General features: G+C 43.7%; 1 protein-coding gene across 1 annotated transcript in view; it reads right to left on the bottom strand.

Annotated features, from left to right (window-relative positions):
* Positions 1 to 2,663: 2,663 nt before the first annotated feature.
* LOC120920324 (NACHT, LRR and PYD domains-containing protein 12-like) overlaps positions 2,664 to 19,688 on the bottom strand; it is a 45,608-nt gene continuing 28,583 nt past the window's right edge. Inside the window, exons 7-12 of the mRNA XM_040332342.1 lie at positions 19,213 to 19,383; positions 18,331 to 18,501; positions 13,428 to 13,601; positions 10,533 to 10,703; positions 5,886 to 6,044; positions 2,664 to 3,148 (exon numbers count right to left, since the gene is read on the bottom strand). Of these exons, the coding sequence (XP_040188276.1) occupies positions 3,079 to 3,148; positions 5,886 to 6,044; positions 10,533 to 10,703; positions 13,428 to 13,601; positions 18,331 to 18,501; positions 19,213 to 19,383 (916 nt within the window). The 3' untranslated portion in view covers positions 2,664 to 3,078. The remainder of the gene's footprint in view (positions 3,149 to 5,885; positions 6,045 to 10,532; positions 10,704 to 13,427; positions 13,602 to 18,330; positions 18,502 to 19,212; positions 19,384 to 19,688) is intronic.

Here is a 19,688-nt window from a genome sequence, read left to right as displayed (position 1 = left end):
TTCCTGTCGCTTTTTGTTTCTGTGATTCAGAGAATATTGATACCACATGTAGTAAGCGATGGGGTATTGGAACATATACAAATATGTACATAAAAATATAACACAGAGTCAGCATAGCGGCCAGACAACTAGAATATTTACAAGAAGGTCAGCAATGGCAACCCCCATGTTTACCAATGATAGGTTTACTTAAAGAAGAACTTCAGGCAGATAAAAAAAAAGACACAAATTAATGCCGCTCTGTAAACATTAAAGTGGATGTAAACTCATTTGTTTTTATTTTAATTAAGGCTTGCACCTTGTACAGTATAGGTGTCAGGGTCAGCGTCTAAGACCACCAGACACGTAGCTACACAGAGGAACTGAGACCAAACAAGCATTTATCATTAAAGTGATATTTACAGTGAACACACACCAATAAACATATACAGCAACCAGTGAAAACATAAACCACTCCAGCAAACAAGAACAAGAATAACTAATAAACCAGCAACAGCTATCTATATACAATATCTACAACATAAGTGAAAAGGCAACAGGGATGCAAGGAAAGGGACACGGCTGGGGACAAGAGCATAGAACAAGGCAAGAAGGGTACAGGATGGATCAGGACAAGGGCATGTTATCAGGCACAAGCTGGTAGCAGGCAGACAGGAAAGGACCAGAATCGTAACGCACTGGGGGAAGGGAGGAGCAGCCTTAAATATCCACCTGGCAGCTGGAGCCAGGTGTGGCTGATCAGAACCTGCTGGCTTCTGGGAGACACCTGCTGGTGGACACTGGAACTGCAGCAAACAGCTCAGAGCAGGATAGTGCCACCAGCAGGTGAACTTAATCCTAACAATTGGATTTCATGTCATCTGTGCCCAGTCTTGCCACGAAGAGTTAATCTAGCTCTGAGTCCTATTTTTTCAGTGAGATAAAAACTGACAGGACAAAGAAATAGGAGTAATTTCTTCCCCCTTGCTGTGAGTGACACGTGATTTACATATCTCATGCAGGAGCCTGAGACATTCTGTGTACTTCAGATCCCTTCCTCCTTTCTTCTCCAGCTTTCCCAGGATTGGCTGCTCCACACCTCAGCATGATTGGGAATGCTGAAGTCATGTGGTGACTTTTCTGGGTTTTGATTGGATGTTAGTGATCATAGCAGAAGTTCAGTGTAAGAAATACACAGGAGAAAATGCATGTTGACAAGGGGAGTGTAGAGGTGGGCGGGGGAGTCTACTGACATCACACCTTTACCCACCGAGCTTCCGGACAGTAGACCCACCCACAGAATCTACAGTTTTTCGGGTCTCATACAGGGGCGGACTGACAACTCATGGGGCCCCCAGGCAATAGGAGATTATGGGGCCCCCAGGCAATAGATTATGGGGCCAAACAGTACACACACACATACATTATACATACACAGTATACACACACAGTATACATACACACACACACACACACACACACACAGTATACACAGTGTCATCTTAAGAGCATTATAGGCCCCCGGGCAATACAGTGCACTGGGGCCCTGTCTACACAATCACGCACGAGAATTTACTGACAAAAATCATAAAATTTACTGGCAGAACCACGTCTTTTACTGCCAGTGCAAAAAAAAGTACCCAAAATTACAGTTTTCAGTGCCGAACAATGCAAATGTCAGTATTTAAACTATAAACATATACAGTAGCTAGTGCTATTAGCAATGTGTTTAAGTTAAACAAAAGGGAAAAAAAAGGAAAAAAAAATGTCTTCATTGACATGAAGGTCAGGTTACTAAAACCCAGCCAGCACAGAGTTTCCTCTTACATCAGAGTCTGCAGGATTCCCCCCTTACAGTGAAAGGGAACTCTTATGTAAAGGGGAACGCTGCAGATCATGATCTAAGGGGGGGAACTCTGATGTGGAGGCGGGCTCTGGTGACCAGAGACCACCTTATATAAGAGTCCACTGCTTTCTCTTTCCCACTTACATCAGGGTCCGCAGACTGAGTTCCCCCTTGCATTGTAAGGGGGAATCCTGCAGACTCTGATGTAAAGGGGAACTCTGATGTGGGGGGCACTCTGGTGACCAGAGACCACCTTCCATAGAGTAAATACACTAAGGTAAAGGCGGTCACTGATATAGGAGGGGGAACCTTTATATCAGTGCCCCCTTACATTTTTGCATTCACTCCCCCATTACATCAGCAACCCCCCGCACTCGTGGAGGATCGGATCTGCTCTGTGATTTCCGCAAACTGGGCATGGGCAGTTCTAACCCGTCACTCTCCACAATTTTTTACTTGCTGGCCCGGTGGGGCCCCCCAGGCAAGCGGGGCCCCCGGGCAACTTCCCAGCGTGCCCAATGGAAAAGATGGCCCTGAGTATACATACACAGAATACACATACACACACTGAAAAGGTATTGGACTGGCGGGCAGCTATAATCTTGGGATTTAAAAAAAAAAAGATTTTTACATACTGTCCCTGGTTTTACTGAGGCTGGCAACCCTAATGGTGCCCCCTAGTGGCATGGGGCCCTCGGGCAGTGACAGACTGCCTGAATGGTCAGTCTGCCCCTGGTCTCATAACAGACAGAGGGGAGACATTTGACAGGAGACGTGTATATCCTTATAGATAACCCGTATGGCAGTAGTTTAGAAAGGATAAGAGTGTATCTGTACGTATCTGAATTTGACCTGGTATCAGCCTCCTGCAGGCTGGAGTGTCGAAGAAAGATGCAGCACAAGGATCCAATCAATGTATGTGCTAACAAAAAGCATGCTGATAGGAGGAGAAAGCAGGGTGATGGAGAGATGAGCTAATTACTTTGCTTTTTCTCCATTCACTGTCCAGTCACAGGGTGGAGGTGAATCCAGGATGACCTGGTCTCAGAGGAAGAGGGTTGGATGATGTTTGCCATCAGACTGGGGACATCTAGTGGCAGACAAAAAAAAATACTGCAGGGGAAATCTCTGGATTGAAGTTGAAAATCGTAACAAAAGTTGGTTTTAATGGGTCATTGTTATCTTTCTATTTTTGGCTGGAGTTCTGCTTTAATGTATTGGCTGCAATAAAGAAAACTGACAGCCTGTCAGTGTTAAAGGAGATCTTCTGTTCCAGTCTGTGGCCTCCCAGCTTTCTTTCCATGCAGTGTACTGAAAGCAATTCTAAAACAGAAAAAAAAAAGCTTGTTATTGTACTTGTTGGGAGAACGAGGTTCATACATGATGGGCACAGCGGCTGCGTTTGATGGGCACATCAGCTGCGTTTGATGGGCACATAGGCTGCGTTTGATGGGCACATCGGCTGCGTTTGATGGGCACATAGGCTGCGTTTGATGGGCACATCGGCTGCGTTTGATGGGCACAGTGGCTGCGTTTGATGGGCACAGCGGCTGCGTTTGATGGGCACAGCGGTTGCGTTTGATGGGCACAGTGGCTGTGTTTGATGGGCACGGCGGCTGCATTTGATGGGCACAGTGGCTGCATTTGATGGGCACATCGGCTGCGTTTGATGGGCACATCGGCTGCATTTGATGGGCACAGCGGCTGCGTTTGATGGGCACAGTGGCTGCGTTTGATGGGCACAGTGGCTGCGTTTGATGGCACAGTGAGACTGCAATTGATGTTTTTTTCCCCAAATTTCTCAGTTTGTTTAGGCCCAATTTAATATATTTTTTTAAATTACAATTTGTTTAGGAGCCCTGTTAGGTATGGGGATCAGGGGTCTAAACAGGGAGAATCTGCACCACACAGGGTGATTAGGGTGTGCCCAGGCACACCTGGCACACCATGTGCGCACGTCTATGATATTATGGTTGCTATGCCGTTCTCTGAGACCACTAGCTACACCAAACATTGCTTCCACTCCTGAAGGTACTAATGTCCAATATGTTGTTTTGTTTTGAAATGTTATATCATATTATTGTTTGCAGGTAAATATGTCTCCCTTGTCACCCCCCCGATGATCAAACGTTACTTGTCTCTCTGTTCGAGCTTGCATTGGGGTTATCAACCACTTGCCAATCGGCGCCTGTATATCTATGTTGGCAGAGTGGCACGGCTCCGAAAGGGACGTACGCAGCGGCACGCGTGCCCCTGTCGCAAGCTCCGTGACCGTGCCCGCAGGACTCAATGTCCACCGGTGTCCCGCGATCGTGTCATGGAGCTGCAGAACGGGGAGATGTTAACAAGGCATTTTCCTGTTCTGCCTAGTGACAGGACAGAGATCTACTGCTCCCTGTCATTGGGAGCAGTGATTAATGTTGTGTCCCTCGTCGCCCATCCCCCCCACAGGTAGAATCACTCCCTAGGACACACTTAACCCCTTCCTCGCCCCCTAGTGGTTAACCCCTCTTCCCTGCCAGTGTAATTTACACAGTAAGCAGTGCATTTTTATAGCACTGATCGCTGTATAAATGACAATGATCCCAAAATTGCATCAAAAGTGTCCGATGTGTCCGCCATAATGTCGCAGTCACGATAAAAATCGCAGATCGCCGATAAAATAATAATAAAAATGCCATAAAACTATCCCCTATTTTGTAGACGCTATAACTTTTGTGAAAAACCAATCAATATACGCTTATTGTAATTTTTTTAACAAATATATGTAAAAGAATACATATCGGTCTAAACTGAGAAAGAAATTAGTTTTTTTATATTTGTTTTGGGGAAATTTATTATAGCAAAAAGTAAAAAATATTGGGCCAGATTCAGAGAGAGAGTACGCCGGCGTATCTACTGATACGCCGGCGTACTTTCAAATTACCCGCGTCGTATCTTTAGTTTGAATCCTCAAACCAAGATACAACGGCATCTGGGTTCGATCCGACAGGCGTACGTCTTCGTATCGTAGATGCAATACTTCGGCGTCCGTTGGGTGGAGTTTGCGTTATTTTCCGCGTCGTGTATGCAAGTGAGCTTTTTCCGACGATCCACGAACGTACGCGTGGCCGTCACATTCTCTTACGTTGTCTGTAGTCGGCTTTTTCCGGCGTAAAGTTAAAGCTGCTATTTTGCGGCGTATAGATAGACTTGCCATGTTAAGTATGGCCATCGTTCCTGCGTCAAAATTTAATTAGTTTTTTTTTTTTGCGTAAGTCGTCCGTGAATAGGGATGGACGTAAGTCACGTCTAAGTTCAAAAAATGACGTCGTTGCGACGTCATTTCGCGCAAAGCACGGCGGGAAATTTCTAAACGGAGCATGCGCAGTACAATTGGCGCGGGGACGCGCTTCATTTAAATGAATCACGCCCCCTAATCGCCAATTTGAATTCCGCCGCCAGAAATGCACTACGCCGCCGTAACTTTCGGCGCTCAATCTCTCAGGATTCGAACCAAAGCCGGAAAAGTTACGGCGGCGTAGCGTATCTCTGATAACGCTGCACCGATCCATTTCTACGCGAATCTGGCCCATTACTTTTTTTTCAAAATTGTCGCTCTATTTTTGTTTATAGCGCAAAAAATAAAAACCGCAGAGGTGATCGAATATCACCAAAAGAAAGCTCTATTTGTGGGAAAAAAGTACGCCAATTTTGTTTGGGAGCCACGTCGCACGACCGCACAATTGTCAGTTAAAGCGACGCAGTGCCGAATCGCAAAAAGGGCCTGGTCCTTTACCTGCATAATGGTCCGGGTCTTAAGTGGTTAAAGATTATTATTTTTTTTTTTTTAGTCAATTTGTTTGGGATCAGTGTCGCACAACCGTGCAATTGTTAGACACAGTGCCGAATCGCAAAAAATGGCCCGGCCATTGGGCAGGCAAATCCTCCGGGGCTGAAGTGGTTAAGCTCTATGCCGGAAAAAAAAAATGTGCAAAAAAACAGACCAATGTGAAGTAATTTATTATAACTGTACACTAAAACAGGTGTGATAGGTCCACTTTAGCGTTGGTCTACCTACCGAAGCTCTTTTAGGTTCCCCAGTAACTGGTCTGCGATTTTGCTGGGCGCATTTTCCCCAAAAGAATTCCGTCCTACGTTCAGGACTGAGAGGCTCTTATTGTTCTTCAGTGAAAGAAGCAATGGGGCGTGTTCATTGGTCATCCCAACCTTCTCCAGCCTATCGGAGAGACACAAATAATCTTTATTCACAAAAGTCAGATATTACCTTATCTTTCAAGCACTAAACCCAAAAGAAAACATTTATTACATAGTACAGTAAGTAACAACAGTAAAATGGGCAAAAATAACCCAAGGTCGGACTTTAGAGGTCCACTGGACAGTAGTAAGTATAACAATTTTTTTATTTATGATACTATATAGTGTACACAGGGCAAAAAAAAAGAAGAATTAAAAACATATAGTACACTTTAAACATACTACAAAATACAAAACATGCATAATATAAATTTAGTTCGAATATTTATTATGTATATTATGCATGTTTTTTTATTATGTTTAGAATTGGGGCCGGATTCAGATACATTGGTGTATCTATCCGTGTGGCGTAACGTATCTCAGATACGTTATGCCGCCGTAAATTAGGGCGCAAGTTCCGTATTCAGAAAGAACTTGCGCCCTTAGTTACGGCGGCGTAACGTCTGTGGTCCGGCGTAAACCCGCCTAATTCAAATTGTGGATGATGTGGGCGTGTTTTATTTAAATTCACTTTGATCCCACGTATTTGAAGTTTTTTACGCATGCGCCGTTCGTGAAAAAATCCCAGTGCGCATGCTCGAAATTACGCCGCAAATCGTCATTGCTTTAGACGTGAACGTAACTTACGTACAGCCCTATTAGCGTATGACTTACGCAAACGACGTAAACTTTTCAAAACTCGACGCGGGAACGACGTCTATACTTAACATAGGATACCCCTCATATAGCAGGGGTAACTTTACGCCGGAAAACGCCCAACGTAAACGACGTAAAAAAATGCGCCGGGCGGACGTACGTTTCTGAATCAGCGTATCTACCTAAATAGCATATTCATCGCGTAAATATACGGAAGCGCCACCTAGCGGCCAGCGTAAATATGCAGCCTAAGACACTTACGCCGGTCGGATCTTAGGGAAATTCTGGGGTATCTAGCTTTCTGAATACAGAAAGAAGATACGCTGGCGCTTTGTAGCACTTACGCGGCGTATCAACAGATACGCCGGCGTAAAGGCTATCTGAATCCGGCCCTTAATGTTTTTCTATTCTTATTCTTCTTATGTATTGTCATAAATAAAATATTTTTTTATACTTAAAACGTGCATAATATACATTTAGTTAGTTAGAATATTTATTGTGATTAATTATGCATGTTTTTCCATGTTATGAATTATGTTTAAAACAAAGTATCATAAATAAAGAACCGTGGTTCAAACGATAAAAACAGCGCTAAAAAAGTTTTAAGGTGATTAGCCCCAGATAAGAGCTTAAAGGAAGAAGCAGGGGTGATGTGTTTGGTGATCAGAAAACAAGGCGTCAGTGCACCCTATACCTTTATTTAAGATTCACCAATAGACGTGATAATGCTCCCTTATGGGGTGCAGGCTTACCACTACCAGCAAGAGAATTAATTATCCCCTTAGGCACATCTTCCACTGTTCTTACACTCTGCGACGGTCATTCATATTGGAGGTGCATGTAAGCAAAATAGAAACACTCAATGGTGAAATATTGTTAACCAATAGTAGCTAAGATGTAAAGGAGAACAATCCCCATATGCAAATGCCCGTACAGAAAATACACAAGGAATGAACAAAAATAGCAAGCCTGTAATTCCTGTCGTCACCGCCGTCCTCTGGACACCAGGGGCCGCACAAGTGCTTGTAACGCTGATGAAGCAATGGATGGCTGTGGAACGCAGGAAGGCTTCCGTGTTGCGCTGTTGTAGCCACGCCCTGACGCGTTTCGTCACTTCCGACTTCGACAGACGCCCTCTGTCGAAGTCGGAAGTGACGAAACGCGTCAGGGCGTGGCTACAACAGCGCAACACGGAAGCCTTCCTGCGTTCCACAGCCATCCATTGCTTCATCAGCGTTACAAGCACTTGTGCGGCCCCTGGTGTCCAGAGGACGGCGGTGACGACAGGAATTACAGGCTTGCTATTTTTGTTCATTCCTTGTGTATTTTCTGTACGGGCATTTGCATATGGGGATTGTTCTCCTTTACATCTTAGCTACTATTGGTTAACAATATTTCACCATTGAGTGTTTCTATTTTGCTTACATGCACCTCCAATATGAATGACCGTCGCAGAGTGTAAGAACAGTGGAAGATGTGCCTAAGGGGATAATTAATTCTCTTGCTGGTAGTGGTAAGCCTGCACCCCATAAGGGAGCATTATCACGTCTATTGGTGAATCTTAAATAAAGGTATAGGGTGCACTGACGCCTTGTTTTCTGATCACCAAACACATCACCCCTGCTTCTTCCTTTAAGCTCTTATCTGGGGCTAATCACCTTAAAACTTTTTTAGCGCTGTTTTTATCGTTTGAACCACGGTTCTTTATTTATGATACTTTGTTTTATATATCTTTTAGTGGGTTTCTTTCCCATTTTTAAAATAGCTGCTTTTTTGGACTTTTTATCAATTTTAATTATTATTGATATTTCCACCACATCCCTTTTACATCTATTTCTTCACTTGGGATCAGTTGATTTATTGATCTCTGGCGCCGGAAGTGCATTTTAGGTTTCGTTTGTCTGGTTTATGCACCTCAAATTTATGAATTATGTTTAGAGTGTACTTTATGTTTTTAATTCTTATTCTTTTTTTGCTCTGTGTACACTATGTACTGTCATAAATAAAATAGTTTTTATACTTACTACTGTCCAATGTGTCTCTAAAGTCCGACCTTGGGTTATTTTTGCCCATTTTTCTGCTGTTACCAAATTTATCATACGGATGTGGCCATAGGAGTGCTTTATTTTGTATTTGACTTGTTATATAGTAGCTTTTCAAGTCTTATGCCCCATACACACGACCGTTATTCATGTCATGGAAAAAAAATAAAAATTCTCGACATGATTCCTCTCAAGCCTGCCTTGCATACACACGCTCGTGAAAAAAAATGCTTGAGCAAAGCGCGGTGACGTACAACGGCACTATAAAGGGGACTGGCGCCACCCTTTGGGCTTCTTTTGCTGATTTTGTGTTACTGTGTGTTAGTAAAAGTTTGGTGAGAGACGATTCGCGCTTTTCAGTCTGTTACAGCGTGACGAATGTGCTATCTCCATTACAAACGCTAGTTTTACCAGAACGAGCGCTCCCGTCTTATAACTTGCTTCTGAGCATGCGCGTTTTTTTCCCCCTCGTTAAAGTGTACACACGACCATTTTTCACGACATGAAAAAAAAACAAAGTGAAAAATGACGAGAAAAAATAGAGCAGGTTCTAAATTTTTAACAAACATTTTTCTTGTTGAGAAAAATGCTCTGGAGCCTACACACGACCATAAAAAATTGTCGTGTGTACGCAGCATGGTGATCCTGCCAGTAAGTTGTTTTTCATAAGAACAAGCTCTCTTGCAGTTACATGAGAAAACCATTTATTACTACTGACAATGACCAGCTTTTATTTATTCATGTAAAATCTGTATCCCAAAAGGAAAGAAAAAGTTTTCTGTAACTGCTTATTAGCTTGAGTTTGGCTTCAAATTGTTAGTGTATTTAACCAGTTCCCTACCGCCATATTGTATAATGACGGCAGCAGGAACCCTCCCTCCCTGCAGGTGGACAACATATGACGTCTTCGTCTTCACGGCATTGTGGAGAGCGCACGTGTGCGCGCTCGCTGCATCACTGGGCACCCGATGCACATGCCCACGGCCGCGATGTCCGCCGGGCACCCGCGATTGCTCATCACAGAGCAGGGACGTGGATCTGTGTGTGTAAACACGCAGATCCATATCCTGTCAGGGGAGAGGAGAACTGATCGTATGTTCCTTGTATATAGTAACACAGATCGGTCTCCTCCCCTCATCAGTCCCCTCCCCCCACAGTTAGAATCACTCCCTGGGCCACACATTTAACACCTCTTGATCGTCTGCTAGTGTTAACCTCTTCCCTGCCAGTCACATTTGCAGAGTAATCAATGCATTTTTATAGCACTGATCACTGAATAGTCCCAAAATAGTGTCAAAAGTGTCCGATATGTCCGCCGCAATGTCACAGTCATGATAAAAATGTTGTTAGTAGTAAAAAAAAAAAAAAAATGCCATAAAACTATCCGCAATTTTGTAGACGCTGTAACTTTTGCGCAAACCAATCAATATGCGCTTATTGAGATTTTTTTACCAACAATATGTAGAAGAATACATACTAAACTGAGGAAAGAAATTTAATAAAAAAAATTGGGCTATTTATTATAGCAAAACGTTATTTTGTTTATAGCGCAAAAAATAAAAAATGCACCAAAAGAAAGCTCTATTTGTGGGGGAAATGACCGCACCATTGTCATTCAAAGTGTGACAGCGCTGAAAGCTGAAAATTGGCCCGCGCAGGAAGGGGGTGAAAATGGCCGGTATTGAAGTGGTTAAATCTGCTAGTATATCTAAAAGTTAATGTAGGAGGTGTGGTACTGGCCAGATCACCCCTATGACTCTAAAATTACTCACTGTAGTTCCTCTATCCTGCATGTCGGACTGGACATAGCTGTTATTAGGTCACTGAAGTGAGGACCAACCAGGTGGTTATAGGACAGGTCAAGTTTCCTGAGAGACTGATTTTGACTTAATGCGGATGCCAGCTGTGAAGAGGACCTGTCTGTTAATTTGCTATCCTTCAATCTGTAAGAAAAAAAAAACATGGTAAGAAAGAAAGGAAAAAAAGAAAAAGAAAGAAAGAAACAAAGAGAGAAAGAAAGAGAGAAAGGGAGGGGGAGAGGCAGGGCCGATCCGCCCTATAGGCTCACTATGCAAGCCGCTTAGGGCCCCGCAAAGCTGCCGAGGGCCCCCCAAATTACTAGAGGCCCCCGCCTGGTGAGAAGTAATTTTCGGCCCCTCTCCCCGCTTCTGCACTGGGGAGAGGGAAGGGAGGAGGAGAGAGAGAGGGGGAGAGCGAGAGAGGGGGGAGAGAGAAGGAAAGAGAGAGAGAGGAGGGAGAAGAGAGAGAGAGAAGGGGAGAAAGAGAGAAGAAAATAAAGAGAGAGAAGAAAAGAGAGGGAGAAGGGGAGAGCAGAGAGAAAGGGAGAGCAGAGAGAGAGGGGGAGAGGGGGGAGAGTGAGAGAGGAGGAGAGGGAGAGATAGAGAAGGAAAGGGAAGGAAAAAGAGAGAGATCGTGAGAGAGAACGAGGAGAGAGAGAGCGTGGGAGAGAACGAGGAGAGAGAGAGCGTGGGAGAGAACGAGGAGAGAGAGAGCGTGGGAGAGAACAAGGAGAGAGAGAGCGTGGGAGAGAACGAGGAGAGAGAGAGTGTGGGAGAGAACAAGGAGAGAGAGAGAGAGCGTGGGAGAGAACGAGGAGAGAGAGCGTGGGAGAGAATGAGGAGAGAGAGAAGGAAAGAGAAAAAGAGGAGAGAGAAAGAGAAGGAAAGAGAGAGGGAGAGAAAGAGAGAGGGAGAGGAGAGAGGGAAAAAAGGGGAGAGAGAGAGGGGGGAGGGGGGAGAGAGAGCAAGAGAGAGAAGGAGAGAGAGAGAAAGAGAAGGAGAGAGAGAGAATATTATGAGTGACAATACCATTGTTTGAACACAAGAGGGCAGTAAAACATTAGAATCACAGTGCAGCTGCGGAGGGCCCCCCAAATTACTAGAGGCCCCGTCTGGTGAGAAGTCATTTTCGGCCCCTCTCCCCGCTTCTCAACTCGCTGGCTGCATGGGAGAAGAGGTAAGAAGTCAGAACCCCCCACTTCTCAATTTAATGTTAAATGTAATTTCCGACAGCAGCAGAACACCCCCTCCATGTCTTTAATGTGACATGTCACTGTACGTAGCGCCCGCCAAGCTTCTCAACTTTTATGTGACATGTCATTTTCGGTAGCCCCCCCCCCCCGCTTCTCTCAACTTTAATGTGACATGTCATTTTGCTTAGGGTCCCAGGGAGGTCAGGATCTGCACTGGGGAGAGGGAGGGGAGGAGGAGAGAGAGAGAGAGAGAGAGGGGAGAGCGAGAGAGGGGGGGAGAGCGAGAGAGAGAAGGAAAGAGAGAGAGAGGAGGGAGGAGAGAGTAAGAGAGAGAGAAGGGGAGAAAGAGAGAAGAAAAGAAAGAGAGAGAAGAAAAGAGAGAGAGAAGGGGAGAGCAGAGAGAGAGAGAGAAAGGGAGAGCAGAGAGAGAGAGGGGGGAGAGGGAGAGAGAGGAGGAGAGGGAGAGATAGAGAAGGAAAGGGAAGGAAAAAGATAAAGATCGTGGGAGAGAACGAGGAGAGAGAGAGCGTGGGAGAGAACAAGGAGAGAGAGAGAGCGTGGGAGAGAACGAGGAGAGAGAGCGTGGGAGAGAATGAGGAGAGAGAGAAGGAGAGAGAGAAAGAGAAGGAGAGAGAAAGAGAAGGAAAGAGGGGGGGAAAGAAAGAGAAGGAAAGGGGGGGGGAGAGGAGGGGGGAAAAAAAGGGGAGGGAGAGGGGGGGGGAGGGGGGAGAGAGAGCAAGAGAGAGAACGAGGAGAAGGAGAGAGAGAAAGAAAGAGAAGGAGAGAGAGAGAGAATATTATGAGTGACAATACCATTGTTTGAACACAAGAGGGCAGTAAAACATTAGAATCACAGTGCAATCATTACATTATTACATTGGTTTCTCTGCATCCAATTCCCATGACAGGAGAGTGTAATCGACTCACAATGGAGTCGGTTTACACATCTCTGGGGCGGCGATCTCCATTGGGAAAGGGTCCTGTGCGTCTTTTGACTCTGATGGGGACACCTTGTGTTAGGTGATTTTTTCGTTTTTTTTCCGAAGACAGAAGTAGATGACAGGCAGGAAGGAGGGGGAGAGGAGAGCAGAGCAATGTATGATGCAGGGACATACTCTGACCACAGTGATCAGGGCTGAGCAGCCCTAATTTTTGTGGTCAGCACAGACAGGGCATACAGGAAGTAGCAGATTCCGTTTTTTCTTTACAGTTTAGAGGGGGGAAAATTACACAGGACAAGCACTGTGATGTGTAATCTGCTTTAAGGGACCAGGATCTGTATTTTTTGGGGTTAACGAACACTTTAATGGCACAACCACACACACCTTGCGTTTGCGCTCATTCATCTGTGGCAAAACTTATGGTAACAAAATACCACACAATTTGGTGCAGCACAATATTTAAAAAGGTTCTACTGCTTTTATATCTATTTGCACTGCCGTGCACCGCTAAAGTGTTTGGGTTTGGCTTGCAGAAAAGGTGGCAACCCTACCAGAGACAAATTATCATACTATGCACAATCACCTGGGGGTGTGGTCACCAGGACTGGAAGTGAAGGGAAATCTCCCCAGGTGCGCTAAAGGCACCATTAAAAAAAAAAAAAAAACACTGAGGGTCAAACTTTTTCCCCTATTTAATATTGAAATAACTCTACAATTGCAACTTTTGCACTTACATTAATTCTTGGAGTTTACACGACGGGCTGGAAAGAGCTTTCATTAAGCTAGTGAACAGAGGACCAATCAGACAGCTTCCTGACAAATTCAGAGACCTCAGAGATTGGCTGGAACATATGGCAGAGTCCAGTTGGATGCAGGAACTGTCCATTTTTTTGCCATCACAGCTCAAACTGCGGAAAAAAACACATAATAATAATAATAATAATAATAATAATAATAATAATAATAATAAAGTGTGAGGTTAGGAAGATTGCCTTGATGCGCATGTCAAGCCAAATCGAAGAAGGGTTAGAACCTCAATCAGGAATTACTCTCACTTTGCCAAGTTAACCTTTGGTAGTGGTTTTGCTTCATACCCCCCATTTGCTTTACTGACCCTAGTTCTTTCATATGGTAGTAACCATCATGCATTACTTTAAATTACTTCAGACCAGGTTTAGAACAGCTGATATAACTTTAATTTGGCATTTTGAGGTACAGTTCAACATGAACAATTTCAGTGGACCATCCCCTTACTAACTCGACTAGGCTGCCCAGGCATACCTCAGCAAGTTGGTAGTCCATAATGGATTTTTTCCCAAAGTCTGGCAAGTCTCCAGCTCCCTGTAATGGATTGCTGGGTGCAGTGTCCCTTGAGAGTCACAACATCTTATTGTGAAGGCAAAACGAGTGTCAAACCCTGCCTTCTCCCTCCTTTATATAACAGGGTGGATAGGCAGCATCCAAATAGCCTGGGAACTGAAGCGAAGAACATTAACCCTTAATCCAACTTGGGTGAGTTACTGCCTAACTAACAAACTGTAGGCAATCTGCCTACACATCGACGCCAGACATTTTTTCCTCCCGTTGACCAACACCAGGCATTTATGTTTTCTGTTGACAACTGAGCTCAATTTTTTTTTACGCCTGCTGACTATAAATCCAAGGCGTTTTTCCTCCACTGACCAGCAGTAGAAGGGGCACTATGACTCATGACTGTTGCACTATATACTGTAGATTGTGTTTTACATTAAATCGTGCTAACTACTCTGCTGTAGACATGTGCATTCGTTTTCGTCCAAATTTATTTTTGTCCGTATTTCAGGGATTTTCGCGTTCGTTTTAACAAACGATAACTAATGTACAGAATCCGAAATACGACATAAAAAATGCTTTATTTTCGTTTTGTTGCGACAACAGTTCGATATAGATGGATCGAAGACTTGACATGACTTTGACAACAGCGATCTGTGTCTATCAAACCTGCGGTTGAATGTGCCTAACCTAACTATTAGTCCAAGATTATTCGACATTGATCGAAAAGATTCGACATAGATCGAAAAGATTCGACATTATAGAGACATGAAGATTTGACGAAGCAGCTAAAAACATACGATCACCGTAAGCGGACATTTACGGTCAAATGCTCTGCCCATAGGCTATAGAAGAATTCTAATGTTGGTTGACTAGTAATAATACCGTATATACTCGAGTATAAGCCGAGTTTTTCAGCACATTGTTTTGTGCTAAAAATGCCCCCCTCGGCTTATACTCAAGATACCTTTTGCGCCTGATCTCCTGGACTTTGGGGACCCGGTACCGGCCGGCCTTAGGTTCCCTGGACCCCAAACTTGGCACACATGTAGCCCCACTCTTCTGTGTAAAGTTTGTTGTCTGGGGGACCTACGGCCAGGGAGCATCGATTTTTCAAAGCCGGGCACCCCTTCCATAGACTCCCATGTTAAACGTCAGTCTAGTCATGGACACAGTGAGGCATGGGCACAGTGAGGCATGGGCACAGGGAGGCAAAGTGAGGCACAGTGAGGCATGCAGATGGACACCCTAGGCTTATACTCGAGTCAATAAGTTTTCCCAGTTTTTTGTGGTAAAATTAGGTGCCTCGGCTTATATTCGGGTCGGCTTATACTCGAGTATATACGGTAATTAATAAATATAATTATCACTAGTCATACAACATTCAAATTCTACTATAGCTTGTGGGCGGAGCTTTCGACCGTAAATGTATGACTGTGGCGTTGTACAGTTTAGCTGCTTCGTCAAATCTTCTTAGAACATTCGACAGACACTATAAGCCTTCAATTTTCAGATTCGACCTCAATTAATTTGGATTTTCAGACAAATGCATTATTTAACGAAACAAAATAAATAAAAACGAATTTCGGGAGTAACTAAATTAATACATTTTTCGGACGAAAACAAAATTACGAAACAAAATATTTCAGTGTGCACATGTCTAATCTACTCTACATTATTCGCCGTGCATTACAATAATGCTGACTATTCTCCGCTTACATGGGCTTTTTGGATGCACAGCAAAAAAAGTCATCCCCGGTATTCTTGGGAAATGTTGCTAACTACAGAATGTAACAGGTGAATATCTTTGCTTTGAAAAATAAATAGATTTGCTGCACATCAAGACAATAAGTAGCATAGTAAAAAGGTGGCTACAATCCTCAGCTCTTGCTCTTTCTCAGTACTTGTTGAGAACCACAAGACAAGATTGGCTGTCAGCTTTGCCAGCTTGCTGATATGATAGCTCAGGTGGGTTTGGTTAAGTATCCAAACATGCCTGAACTCATCCCTACTGACAACCATTGAATCCCTCCCTATCATTTTGGTTATGGGATAGGAAGAGTTGTACCTCTCCCCCCTTACTCTATTCCAAAAAAAAATTGCCTCTAGTTCTACATTAAATACTGCCTTCTGCACCACCAGGTCATTGCTCTGCAGTCACAGAGGGTGTATATTGACCAGTCCTGTTAATGATTGCTGATTACTAATTACATTGGGTCTATAACCTTATGGACTGCACAGTCATTTATATATACCCGGAAACTACTGTCAAGTGGAGATAAGACTTTAAAGATAGAAGTTGTTAGAACAATGTCTATTTCACTGCTTACTGTATCTATTTCTCTGACTGCAATAGGGCTTTAACAAAAGTGGAGTTTTCCTTTAAATCAACTAACAATGCTTTCCATTCAGCACAGCAAAAGAAAATTAACTCAACTTGCCTTTAGGGTTTTAAGCAGCCCATAGAAGATTGTTTTTTCTGTTGAACCAGCATTGATGAAGTTTATTCAATGTAGTTGGCTTCCGACATGGCCCCAGCCCTAAGCCATGGCATGCTGATGCATTTCACAACTGGACTTATTGCTCTTATACCTCTATATAAGCCCAATTTGGATGAAATGCATCAGAGGGGTGTGGCATAGGGTGTGGACTGTGTCGGAAACCAACTAAATTGATTAAACCTTATAGTGTTACTGTAATGGAGTGGGGCTTCTAACAGCCAGTGGAGAACCAAGGAGTATACCGTAACGTGGAACAGTGCAGCTCGTTTTTGCTTCTATTGGGAAGCTGTCAGGGAAACGGGGACCGGGGCAATAACACAAATCTGATACAAATGTTAACCCACCAGGCACCATTCAGAGAACAATTTGCATTTTCTTAACAAATGCAAAGTGCTCTCTAATTGGACAAGGTGGAGAGGTGGCATGGTAACTTCACAATCTCTTCCTCATCCAATCAGACAGTGCTGTGCATTCATTGAGTTAATGCAAAGCGTTCCCTTAAAGAGGAAGTAAACCCTGATGGGTTTTAGTGGAAAAAGATAACTGCGCTTATTCAAAATAAAATTACATATATAAAGCCGCAACCAATTTTTTTATACAACATTAAACATAATAGACAAAAAAGAAAAGCTGCGCTAATAAACGTGATATAAAGATGCACTGAAAACAGAGCAAATAGTGCAAAAAAGTAATGACAAAAAGTGGTCAAAATGTGATCAATAAATAGATTTAATGTGTATGGTGAGCAATCAATAATTGGCCACAATCCACCATAAAGTCCCAATATTGAAGACAGAAAATAATTGATTCCAGTATTCTCCCAGGTGCACATTGATCCACAGCATCCAAGAAGGGGTGATAGTAGAAATACCTCCACCACAATCACACACTGCCTCTTACCAAAGAGCCGTGATCTCTTAATTACAGGAGATCGCGAATGGCATGTAGTAATGATATCCTCAAAGGTGTCTTCAGCGAGGGACAGTCACGATAATGGGTTGCCTTAAGCAATATACCAATGCGGGATGTACCATAAAGGAAAGGAGAACTCGCATAGCATAAAATCCTCAGGGTTTAAAGAATAATAAAAAGATGTGCACTTACATCAATACAGCAAATGCAGACATAAAATCAACAAAAGTCGAGCCGGCCGGCTCCTCGAATATGCAGCCCGTATCTTCCGGGTCTGATCACTTGAGGCAGTGATATTAGAACGTCGGCTCCCAATGTTTCATCTCGATGGGGACGTGGTCACGGGTTTTTACTTCATTTTTAGTTCCCCGCACAGTAAATGCATAATGGGCTTGTGCCACTTACCTGCAAACAAAGCCTGCAATGTCCCCTCTGTCCCTGCTGATGGCTGTGTCCATCTTCACCCCTCTTCTTTCCGGTGCCGTGGACTCTGGCTCTGACTGGCCGGAGTCAAGTGACATCACTCCAGCGCATGCGCCGGGGAGCCGACGGTCACGGCGCGCTGATGAAGAAACGACACGGCCGTGCCCTTTCTTCAGTGCACATGCGCTGATGACATCAGCGCATGTGTATATGGCAAATATCTCCTAAACCGTGCAGGTTTAGGAGATATTTTCAGTACCTACAGATAAGCCTTATTATAGGCTTACCTGTAGGTAAAAGTGGTATGTAAGGGTCTACAACCACTTTAATGGTGCCCAAACTGAGTGAGCAGCCTCCTGGAAGCAAGTGGAGATCACAGTAGTAGCGGTGCCTATACCAATGTAATTACTGTATGTAAAAATTGCCATATATAAACTTAAACTTCAAGTATTTTTTATAATGGAACATGACAAATGTCTATAATACTCACACCAATTCTTCTATCCTGCAGGTGGGACTGGACAGCGCTGTCATCAGGTCTGAGAAATGAGGACCCTCCAATCTGTTATCAGTCAGGTCAAGTTTCCTCAACGATTGGCTTTCTTTTATTGCTGATGCCAGCTGAGAGCATGAAGTGTGAGTTAGGTTGGCACAATTCAGTCTATAAGAAATAAAGCCATTAGTAGATCATATGCAACACATAAAATATAGATGAATGGCTTGAGGTACCTAGAAATTTGTAACCAAACCAATTTTATATCCTAAACCCCATAGAAGCCATCATTTCCATGCACTATATTGATGATAGCCAACAAGCCTAAAAACAACTGTACACAGATTGCAATAAAAAAAGTTATATCTCTACTGTAGCGCTTGGTATACTGTTGACCACTGGGGCATATAGAAATTATCTGCATGCTTCCATCCACCCTATTGTGCTTAGTCTTAGAGTAATGAGGAGACTACGAGGGAGATTTAAATGCTTACACGGTCATTAATGTAACATGGGGATGCCATTTGTCCCTATTTGCCAGGGACGGTCCCTGTTTCCCAAAGTCTTTCGCCTGCATCCTGGCAGCCCTCAGTATAGAATATGCAGCAGGGATGCATGGTCAGCAACCCCTTTGTATAATCCTTCTGCTCCAAATTACAAAATAGTGCCAGAAGTGCCGTCTGCACAAACCACATGGGCCACGAATGCGCATACAGTAAAAGTGGTGCCATTTTCCAATATGGATTAAAGGTTGCACAGGGTGATTGCTAAATGGACACCTGTGCTGTGCATTTGTTTACTGTGGGCTGCTGGGATTCCACGGACTGTTGAGCTAGTCAGGGAGATTGTGAGATAGAAGGAAAGGCCTCTTATACTTACAGTAACTCTTCTATCCTGCAAGATCCACTGGAGAGAGCTGTCATCAGGTCACTGAGTTGAGGTCCATCCATATTGTTATAAGACAGGTCAAGTGACCTCAGGGACTGGTTAATACAGATGGTAGGTGCCAGATGGTCAAAAGAATTCTGTGTTAGGCCATTGCTACTAAGACTGTGGAAGAAATGATTATCATACACTATTTACGTAAATAGCAGTTTCAGGAAAAATAAATGAATGTTCCTTTGAAAATATTAGTTCCCTGGCTGTCAAATTAATGGCTTCAGATCCTTTTGATGTGCTTTCCAGGCTATCCATAACTGCTTTGCTGAAAAGATCTATTGTTAACAGGATACAATAGCTTAAACTCTAATTTAAACAGACAGACAGGTGAATGAGTCAGAGCTCATTTCCCTCTTTGCCTGCCTGTTTAGATGTCTCTATATATAATGTTTCACAAAGAGAGTCTCAAAGAAAAC

This window comes from Rana temporaria, chromosome 13 (genome assembly GCF_905171775.1).
Source record: "Rana temporaria chromosome 13, aRanTem1.1, whole genome shotgun sequence".
Lineage (NCBI taxonomy): Eukaryota > Metazoa > Chordata > Amphibia > Anura > Ranidae > Rana > Rana temporaria.
This window is presented reverse-complemented; position numbering and strand designations above follow the sequence as displayed.